Consider the following 10,780-nt stretch of genomic DNA (forward strand, 5'->3'; position numbering starts at 1 on the left):
TTCAGTGCTTTTATTTTTACATATAGTTTTGCATTGACTATTGGCTTCTTCTTTTTTAAGCATGCAGTGGGAAAGCTACTGATAAATCAGCAGCAAGCTTAATTTGTTTATTCAAAGAGTTATTAGTCAGTTTATTGCTATGGGGTTGTTGCTTTTTTTCTGCCTCCTTTCCTCCCTCCTATGCTATTGCTTTATGTATTTGTGTAAGGCCTCTTTCTGAACATGGGCCATTGTTGGCACTTTTATGATGCAATGTTCTTAGGTAGGTACAGGATGGTGATTTCCAATATGGCCTTTTAAATGTTTATAGACTACTAGTCTAAAGCTTTTAATATTTGATGTATTTTTGTATTTTAATATTTTGCTGGAAGCCGCCCACAGTGTGGATGGGGTGTTATCATATCATATCATATCATATCATATTATATTATTATATTTATTATTCCACTGCAGGAGGCAGTGGAAGACAGGTGTGCCTGGCATGCTCTGGTCCATGGGGTCACGAAGAGTCGGACACGACTAAACGACTAAACAACAAACAAATTATTATTATTATTATTGATTGGGGAAAAGCCGAAAATATTAGTAAGGAGGCCGTCCCTATTCGGTGATAACGGGAGAGGATAACTTTTGCGCAGGAGTTTCGCCTCTTCCTCTTCCCGCAGCCGCAGGCCTTCCCGTTGCCATGGTTACCAGGACTAGGCCGCAGGCCGGAGAAGCGAAAAGGGGGAGGGGGAAGGAACACGCGTTTCCGGTTCCGGTTCGCGGATCTGTCCTGACTCCGGGAGGGGGGGCACCGGCTGAGCCAGCAGCGGGTGAGTGTAGTAGTTCTTGGTGGGGGCACGCGAGGAAGCGCCTCTTTGCCCCGCTTCCCTTCGGGTCCGCCGTAGGCCGCGCGCATCCCCGGCCTCTATTAGGAGCTGCTGCCCCGTGAGGAAGCGCGGTAGGCGGGCTGAAAAATAATAATGTGGCGGTTCCTTCGAAGGATAGTGTTCCCCTCCCTGTCGTCGTGGAAATTATTATTTTTTGGGGGGGTTAACCCTCACCATTGGGGGGGAGGGGGCTGCCCTTAGTTTTTTGTTATTTGCAGTTGACGGGAGAAGTTGGGGCGCTCCCCGTTTTATTTCATTCGTTGCTGCATTCATGCCCCACCGTTTCCTCCGAGGGAGGTCGAGGTGGGGAAAATTCATAATCCCCCCTCCTTTTTCCCGTTTTACCTTCTCACAGCGACCCTGTGAGGTAGATTAGGTGAGGAGTGACTGGCCCAAGGTCACCCCAAAAAGGGGTAGATCCCTCTGCAGTTTCCTCCAAATTGGGTTGTGTGTGAAGGGCCTCCCATCATTATCCTCCGCTTCGTACATAATTTTATGTTGTTTATTATAGTCAGGTAAATTTGTTTAGGTGGCCCCAAAGAGCCTGGAAGGCGCAACAAAAACAGCCGAGGGTTGTCCCCCGCTTATTTCTACTCAGAGTAGACCTGTTGGCATCAATGGACCTAAGTTAGTCCTGTCTCTTAACTTCAGTGGGTTTGCTCTGAGTAGGAATTAGCATTGGATAAAATCCCGATTTTCACAATTCAGAATTGGGCAATGAACTGAGAAAAGAGCAGAGAAAGCCAGTATTTTCTTTTTCTTTTTTAAAAAGTTACAGGTCGGTAGCCGTGTTGGTCTGACATAGTCTAAACAAAATAAAAAAATTCCTTCCAGCAGCACCTTAGAGACCAACTAAGTTTGACATTGGTATGAGCTTTCGGGTTCATGCACACTTCTTCAGATGCGAAGATGGTATCTGAAGATGTGTGCATGCACACGAAAGCTCATACCAATGACAAACTTAGTTGGTCTCTAAGGTGCTGCTGGAAGGAATTTTTTTATTTTGTTTTTTTTAGAAAAGGTGACTGGAGTTTCAGCACTCTGCATGGATCTACTTTGAGATCTGCCAACTGGACAGCCAAATGAGAAATGATTACTTTGATACATTTATTATTATATTGAATTTTGTTGTTTATCACATGTATTGCCTTTTTTTCTTTTTTAAGTATCTCAAAGTGACTTACAGCAATAAATAATCAACATAGGCATTTAACACCAGCATAAAAACAGAGAAGATTCATTCAGATTTTTCTAAAGGCAGGACTAAAAAATCCCACCCACTGAAGAAGGCAGCCGATAATAAAAAGCCAAAGGCCTGTGTACCCATAGAAGACACTTAGAATTATTGTTGTTTTTAGGTATGAATTCATGAACTGCCTTTTACATGTATGCTTTGAAGCAATTTGTAGTCATGTCATGAAAACAGCTATAATACTGTAGTTTTTAAAACAATACAAAGAAACCCCAGATTTGTAAGAAGGCTTAAAAACAATACAAAAGGGGCACCGAAGGCAGAGAGACACCTGGGTCGTGGTGGCCTCCTAACAACTCTCAGCCCCCACAACAAAGTCCAGTTCTCAGGATTCTTTGAGGAGGAACAATGCCTGTCAAAAAAGTGGTATGAAAACTTTAAATGTATATTGCAGATGGAGTCAGAGAGATTTGAACCAGGACTTTCTTGTGCATCTAGCACTAACAGTAGTTCCCCAATATATTTTATTTATGTTTAGCTGTGACGTGTCCTTTTATTATTATTTTTTAAAGGTATCTTTTGTAGAGTCTCTTGTTCGGGCCAGAAGTTGATGGCCTCCAGTTCCTGGAGTTAGAAACAGCTACACCTAAGATGGCCAATCACTTGAAATTTGTCGCTCGTACAGTGATGGTGCCCAATGGCAATGTGGAGGCTGCCTATCGAGTCCTCAACAGGTAAAGACATCCTTTGGCCTTGCTGTGCCCCAGGACTGGCTGCAATGTTTTGAATCTGTGCTATAGAGTGAGCTCCCATTGTTTTGCTCCAGCTCCTGCCAACCGATGGTAGCAGTTTGAAAACATACCAGAGGGGGTACCACCTTCCCACTGTGGTGGGAAGGTAAGCGGCGTTTCCGTGTGCTTTGGCACTCGTCACAGTGTTCTGTTGCACCAGAAATGGTTTAGACATGCTGGCCACATGACCCGGAAAACTCTGCGGACAAATGCCGGCTCCCTCAGCCTGAAAGTGAGATGAGTGCCACACTCCAAAGTCAAATTTGACTGGACTTAACCATCCACGGGTCATTTTCACAAGGTTTCTGTGAGTTGAATGAGTAGCTTTTGCTTTTTTTCCCTGGTTGTATTTTGAGCAGCCACGTGTGGCTGCTAGGGCAAAGGCATGTAGACGGCTTGTATTGTCAAGTTAGGTGGTTTTATGTAACCTTTGTCAGGAGGAGGGGAGTGACTGTAATGCTGTCTTGTAAGCAAGCTTTATTCAACATGTGGCTGTCATGCCCTCTGCTGGCTGGATATCATAAATGGAACATTTAAAATGATGGGCTCAGGCTAGATGCTTTAAAAATATATACCAAATAACTTGAGTTCTGTTCTTCGGAACCAGTGCCTGCTGCTATATGAGTGTTCAGGCTTTTGAGTTGCAGTGTGCCTTTACAGGATTCAAATGGTACATAACTTTGTTGCAGAACTTTATTGGTGTGTGTTTGTGTGTGTATCTTGCAATGTCTGCTTATAATGTGGAGGGTGGGTGACAATTCAGTAAAAATGGGTCCCCATGGCATGGTAACCCAAAAGTATTTTTGTTCTTGGTTAGCGTCTGATACCAGCTGTGGGTCTGATGGGGAGATGGGCTATGCCCTGTTCCCATGAAATATTACCTGTTTTTGAGAGAGATTTGCTGCATAAGGCAGCTTCCTCTGTTCTTAGATTGCATGCAAATGCAAGGAGAGTTGAGTGAGACAGAGAGAGAATGAGAAGGCTCGGGAAGAACGAAGGACTAGATGCTTGAGGCTGCAGGAATGTGTTACCACACCTATCTTCAACTGGTGGACCTGCAACTGCGTTGTGGCCTGACCCATGCAAATATTTAGTAAAAGATTAAGAAACGAGTCCCCAAATGCATGTTTGGGTTAAAAGTGGGCCCTGAGTTTCAAAGGCTGAAGATACCTGTGTTATGATATATGTGCTGGCTGCTAAATCAAAATTGTCCAATGGATAGAATTGCATAGGCTATAAAACCTAAAGACCGTTACATCCAAATTGCTTGGAGATGGGTGCCCACCACATTCTGCTGGAAATTTGGATGGCATTGTGGGGCCAGGAAGGAGAAGGCAGAAAGTTGCAAGGACTCCAGACATGGCAGCCTCTTGCGAGGCTGAGAAAACAAACATTACTGGCCTCCCTGATACCTGTGATGCATCAGGGAGCTTTCCTCAGGGAGCGGGGATAATTGCAGGGTCGGGTCTTGTCCATCCGTCAGGGAGAAAATTGCTTCCTGGTTGCGGGGGAAGCGCTCGACTGCCTCTCTGTGTTTTTCTCAGGCTTCCACTGAAGGGTTTAAAAATAGCTAGAAGTACAGTTGCTGTGGTCCGGTGTGTGTGTGTGTGTGTGTGTGTGTGTGTGTGTGTGTCTTTTTTGCTGCGCCCTCTGCATGTTCCCTTCAGATGCCTGTGTCACCAGCTAGCCAAACATGTGTCTTCCCTCACAGTCCTGGCCCATGAGACTAGGAGCAAGGATGTGCACGAGGTTGCATAAGCCCATTCTGAGAAACCTCTGGCCTCGGGATTGGCTGGCCTGCTGGGTGGAGGGGGCCACTGAGCTCCCTCTCGTTGGGTGCCGGGTGCTGGTGGGCGGAGCTTGGAGCTCATTCAGGATTATTTTTCATCCAACCCTGACAGGCTGGCACTCCCAGGCCATGTGAATGCAAAATGAGGCAGATCAAGCCAGAATTGTTTTTAAACTCTCATAATGAGAAAATTGGCATTTATATTATTTTTTCTTTTGTTGTTGAAGCTATCTGGGCTGCTGCTTCTGTTGCGCAGAAATAAATTGCAGATTTCATCTTACAATTCATGCCTGAGTGTTGCCGTTGAATAGTTTTTGGGGTCTCATGGGTCCTTGCAATGATTGGCAAATATCTTTGTCTCAGCTACCTTACAGCCCTGTAAGGTAGGCTGATGTTATCCTCATCCTGCAAAGCAGAGAGAGCTGATTTTGTGACGGGAATGACTTGATGGCTAAGTGAGATTCGAATCTGGAGGGCTCTCTCTGAGCCACTATCCAGCTTCCATTTGTCAACCTCTCAGGATCGGTTAGCTACAAAGGTGTTCATTACTGTATATGGCTTTCTATAATTGCAGTCTCACCTCCTAATTCTCCTTCCCACCCACCAGCCTATTGCAATGCATTGGGTCTCCAGCTTTTTTTTGGTGAGGGCTGTTTTTATTTTATTTTAGAGCCTTCCTGCGAGTCCCTAGATCACCTTGCCTGAATCTCAGGTTTGGAAGCAGGATGGGGAGGACCCTTGCCCCAATAAGATGTCCTTTTGGCAAAATTATGATAGCCCTAATTGATATTAGAGAATTTTTGGTGGCCTAGATATTTTGCAAGTCATGATAATGATGATTAAAGATTCAGCTTATCACCCATCCTTCACCATCAAGTCCCAGGGTGGGATCCAACAATTTAAAATTCAACACTACAAGCTGTTCAAACGAATTACAGTCATGGAAATAGGGTGGGTCCTGAAAATACACATCTCAAGTGCCAAAGGCTGGGGTGAAAAGGTGCATCTTCAGCACAATCATCATGTTTTTATGGCATTTCCTCTTAAACTGCTTCAATATACAAAAAGAAGAGGAGGAGGAGGGTGGTTATTTTAGTTCTGTGTTTTAGAGCGGGAGTTGGACACAACTGGCAGCTCAGCTTTTCTTTATTTGGCACAGAGGAAGATGGTGGGTTGCTATCCTGATTTTGGCCTCATCTGACAAGAATTTGACCCTGTTCTTCTTTTTGTTCTCTGCTCAGGGTCCTAACTATGGACGGGATCATTGACAGGGCCAAGCGCCAACGGTATTATGAGAAGCCCTGCCGCAAGAGGCAGCGGGAGGCGTATGAGACGTGCCGGAGGATCTATAACACAGAAATGGCTCGAAAGATCAACTTCCTCATGCGGAAGAACCGCTCGGACCCCTGGCTCGGTTGCTGAGCTTGGAAGGCACATCCGAGCATAGTAACTGCTGCAAAACCGACCTTTGCGAGATGAGCTTTTCATGACTTTTCTGGGCTAAGCTAACTGAATAAGTGGAAGAGTAAAACACCCCTCCCATCCACTTCAGTGGGATCTTTGAAAGACTGGCTCCCCATTTTTTTCGGTTTGAAAATTTGTGTTTTTTAAATAAAAAAATCAACATTCTATATTGTTTGTCAGCAACAAACTTCACTAGTGTGTTACCCTTCGATATCTTGTGTGTTAAGCAAAGTCGCTGGGCAGTCCATCCCAAGCAGAAACAGTTTTGCTTGGAGGTGTTGACTTGGGTTGTTGGGAGAACTAATACATGAGGCAGGCACTTTGTTGCCTACAGTTCTACATGCTGGTATGTATGCTTTCTTGGGCAAGCTTTTTAAAAAATAAAAAGAGTGTTCTCCCCCGACTTGGAAGTTGACAGACACTCTCATTGTAACTTTGCTTATTGACTTTGCTTATGTCCAGCTTCCAGCCATTTTAATGGATTCCTCTTTCAGAGGCCAATAAAACAATCAGGTTTCTAAAGCAATTTTGAGGTGCTCTTGTCTGGATAAGGGCTAAAGTAAGAAATACTCAACGTGGTAAAGTGGAGAGAATGTAAAGGAAAGATAAACAGCAAGCAAGGATGTACTATTGTTGGAAGCTGGAGCAGAGGAAGCTGCCTTCTACTGAACCAGACTCATGGTCCATCTAGCCCAGCGTTTCTCAACCGCTGTTCCGCGGCACAGTAGTGTGCCGCGAGACGCTGGCTGGTGTGCCACGACGTGCGGTGACGAGAAGGGCGATTCTCGCCCGCAATGCACCAGGGTGACGGGCTGCCAGGGGCGCCGAGCCGCTGCGCCCGCGGCAGTCATCCGGCGCCCGCGGCAGTTGCGCCCGACTCCCGAGCCGTGCGGCGCCTGAGGCGCCCGTCATCACAGCCGCGCTGTGTGGGAGGGGGCAGGGGCTGACGCTGATGCTCCCGACGTTTGGGAGTCCTTTGCGCATGCGCAAAGCGCAGCTGTGGACTCCGGCGGTTCCCCCCGAACGTCGGGAGTCGACCGGCGCCCTCCAGATGGCCGCGAGGCGCCCGCCGGAGTCCGCACTGTGTGGGAGGGGGCAGGGCTGACGCTCTCATGGTCTCCCGACTCTGCCAGCGGTCGCGGGGCAGGTCTGTCGCTGGGTCCGCTCCTCCTCCTCCCTCGGTGGGGCTCTGAACTCCGTGTAGGTGTGTTTAAACTTTTATTGATGAAAAGTAAACTCTTCAGCATAAGTCTGTCATGATATTAACACGTATTTTCATTTTAGGCAGGCTAAATCAATTCGATTAATGACACAGCACTTCCTGTCGAGAATCCCAGCAAAACAATTTTGCATAGGTATACGCCACACATTTCATTAAAGTGCGCATCCAGGGAATTCCCCCCCAAAAAACCCCATTTATTGAGTACATAATCATAAAAGGACATCATTTTTATTCATCAAACTAATGAAACAAAAGCTTCACTATTTCTTTTAAATTAACAACCAAACTTTAAAAATACAATCTTAAGTGAGACACAAATTACTATCTTTTTGGCAAGTCTTTCTTACAGTCATAATTATATAGTCAATATAGGGCGGCACAGAGTTAAATTTTTTAACTTTTTAAATGGTGGTGTGCCTCGAGATTTTTTTCATGGAACAAGTGTGCCTTGGCCCAAAAAAGGTTGAGAAACACTGATCTAGCCTAGCGCAATATTGTGCACAAGTGACTGGGTTTGGAGGCAGGGAGCAGGTGTATAACTTGCACCACACTTCAACACCCCTGATTTATTGAACAACTAGTGGAATTCAGCCCGTTTAAAAACGGGCGCTAGAGCAGTGTTTCTCAACCTTTTTTGGGCCACGGCACACTTGTTCCGTGAAAAAAATCACGAGGCACACCACCATTAAAAAAGTTTAAAAAATTAACTCTGTGCCGCCCTATATTATAATTATGACTGTAAGAAACACTTGCCAAATATTGCTTTCTGGCGGGTTAGCGTTGTGTATTGGCGGCCGCCAGGCTCGTTTGCACTGAGCTTTGGGAAAGAGGAGGAGAAATATTGCTTTCCGGCGGGTCAGCACTGTATATTGGCGGCCGCCAGGCACGTGACAATGCAAATCGCCCTTCTCGTCGCCGCACGTCGCGGCACACCAGCCAGCGTCTCGCGGCACACTAGTGTGCCGCGGAACAGTGGTTGAGAAACGCTGCGCTAGAGCGCGTGTCTCGGCAGAAGCCGGGGCCGCGGCGCCACCTCCTCGGCCAGGACACCATGGGCGCCACTAGGAAAAGGAGAGGTGTCGGGGCTCAGGCAGCCAAGGGGCGGAAAGGAGGCGGCGGTGGGTGGATCCCAGGGCCAGCGAGCCTACTCCTCCTCTTCCAGCAGCCAGCCAGAGGCTATGGCGACGCCCGTGAGGAGCCGCGAGGGGCGGCCGGAGCTGCTGGGAGATGGGAGGAGGGGTTCCCACCATTGTCGCGCTCCTGCTGCTGCTGCTGGAGGAGGAGGAGGAGGAAGGAAAGAAGGAGCCCGGAGCTCGAGGCGGCCTCCCCGGTGGCCCCCTCAGCTCGACGCCCGCCGCCTCGGCCCGGGCCGCCCTCCTCAGCCCGCCGCCTCCTCAGCTGCACATGGCAGCGGTGACTCTGCCGCTTCCCCGGTGTCTCTGCCGCTTCCCCGGTGTCTCCGGCCCGAGTCCTGGCGCCGTTGCCTGGCCCGAAGGAGCCTCCGCTGGGGCGAAGGCAAGTGAGGCGCTGAGTTGCGGCTCTCTTTCCCCGGCGCCGCTTCCTGCCTTTGCCCCCGGACCGAGAGGCGGCAGTTCCTGGCGGCTGCTTGCCGTCATGTCCCACCAGACCGGCATCCAAGGTACTGAGCCCCTTGGTCTGCTGGTCGTAGGGGGGGGGAAGGGGGCTAAAGCAGCCTCCTCCTCCTCCTCGCTCTTTAGCGCAAGCACACTGAGGCGCTTGTCCGGCCGGGAGCGGCAGTTGGCAGAGGGGGGGGGGGAGAGCGTGTGCGCGTGTGTGTACGTCGTCTCTGCTGTCCAATCCTTGTGTCCCTGGGGCCCATGCGCAGTACCCCAGGGACACACGGGACAACTGGACGCAGGGACAACTTGGACATTATTATATAGGATGGTGTTGTTGCATAACAGCACTTAGCAAAAGGCTACACTCCAAGGTTGCTTTAAACTGTCCCTTTATAGCCACTTCCAGGATAATTACATTAGCCTATTCTGCAGAGCTGTTGTTAGCCATTCTTGGCCTGGGCCTACCTTCCACCTGTGATATTGCCAGGACTACATTATAGGGTTTTTGCAAGTCATGTTCTCTTTACCTCCTCAACCCCCCACCCCATGCTGCAGATACAAAAAAGAAAAAGCAGCCTTATGCAGACTCAGCTTTGATCTAGCTAGCAGAAGATTGTGTACTCTGGAAGCAACTCTCGGACGTTTCGGTCAAGAGTCTTTTTCCTAGCCCTACCTGGAGATGCTGAGGAGTGAACCTGGCATTCTCTGCATGCAGAACAGGTTATTTTCCTCTGAACTATGACTTGCTCATGAAAGGTTCATTGGCCTACTTTAAAAAAGAAAAAGAAAAAGTTTTTTTGGTCATTTTTGATAATAGAAGGGTTACAGAGATAAGCAAATACAGAATGCAGTAAAAATGATGGTGCAAACAAGGATACAGAAGAAAGGGAGGGGAAAACTGTGGAACAAAGGAGAGTGCAATGCAGCTTGAAACAGCAAATGTATATAAAAAGAAAGAGAGTTAATTTAGTTATTAATAAAGCCTCCACGCGTTTATCCACAAAACGGGGAACTAGTGGGCTGTGCATCTGGTTTAACATAAGATCTTCTGCCATGTTCCATTTTAGACAAACCATTAAAGACTCTCCTTTGGTGTGTCAATGTCCCCTTCCCTAGCTATTCCACCTGTGAAGGGAGCAAGTTGGGCTTTCAGTGGGAAGCCATCAACATCCTACTGCAGTGAGAAGCACGAAAAGATCGATGCAAAATGGATGCGTTGATGCAGCACTCTAGGGGAGAAGGAGCGCCAGGGCTGGATCTGGAGAGAGCACCTGGGATGAGATTGTAGAGGTGGTGCTATATATTTGTCTCCAGGATGCCTGAATGGTGCAGCAACTACCAGACTTTCAGAAGAAATCAGAAGGCAGCCCTGTTTAGGGAAGTTTTTAATGTTCAACGCTTTACTATTCTGCTGGGAGCTGCCCAGGGTAGCTGGGACAACCCAGTCAGATGGGTGGCATACAAATAAAAAAGAAATTATTATCATTAGCAATCCCACTGCGTGTGAAGCAGCGTCCCAGTCAGCATAAATCACAGCAACCTTTGCCAAATCTGGGCAAGTGGAGTCCAGTGCCATATCGACAATGTTTTGTTTTTAAATATGGCCAATGGCCTACACTTCAGGGCTTGCATTGCGTGCGATTGCCCCCATTTACAATATAGGGTCAATTGAGGCAATCCATTGTTGTCATTTTATTTATTTAGTATATATCCCACCCTTCCTCCCAAAGGAACTCAGGGTATGAATTGCACTCATCCAGCATGGTTTACAATTCAGGATCAGCGGCCTACACGGCAGGGCTGTTGTGAGCAATTCCCTTTCCATTAAGCTGGTCTGTGACCGTAAGAATCAATTCAATTCAATTCCCTT

General features: G+C 47.6%; 1 protein-coding gene across 2 annotated transcripts; it reads left to right on the plus strand.

Annotated features, from left to right (window-relative positions):
• The first annotated feature begins 735 nt into the window (after positions 1-735).
• On the plus strand, positions 736-6,634 carry MRPS21 (mitochondrial ribosomal protein S21). Of its 2 annotated transcripts, none has more exons than XM_035099386.2 (3): positions 736-815; positions 2,637-2,798; positions 5,886-6,634. In XM_035099386.2, the coding sequence occupies exons 2-3, from the start codon at positions 2,716-2,718 to the stop codon at positions 6,064-6,066; spliced, it is 264 nt and encodes an 87-aa protein (XP_034955277.1). In that variant the 5' UTR covers positions 736-815; positions 2,637-2,715; the 3' UTR covers positions 6,067-6,634. The 2 variants fall into 2 exon arrangements, with proteins under 2 accessions (XP_034955277.1, XP_034955278.1); XM_035099387.2 differs by lacking the exon at positions 736-815 and adding an exon at positions 821-943.
• Positions 6,635-10,780: the final 4,146 nt, after the last annotated feature.

The sequence above is a fragment of the Zootoca vivipara genome, chromosome 17, assembly GCF_963506605.1.
Source record: "Zootoca vivipara chromosome 17, rZooViv1.1, whole genome shotgun sequence".
Classification (NCBI taxonomy): Eukaryota; Metazoa; Chordata; class Lepidosauria; order Squamata; family Lacertidae; genus Zootoca; species Zootoca vivipara.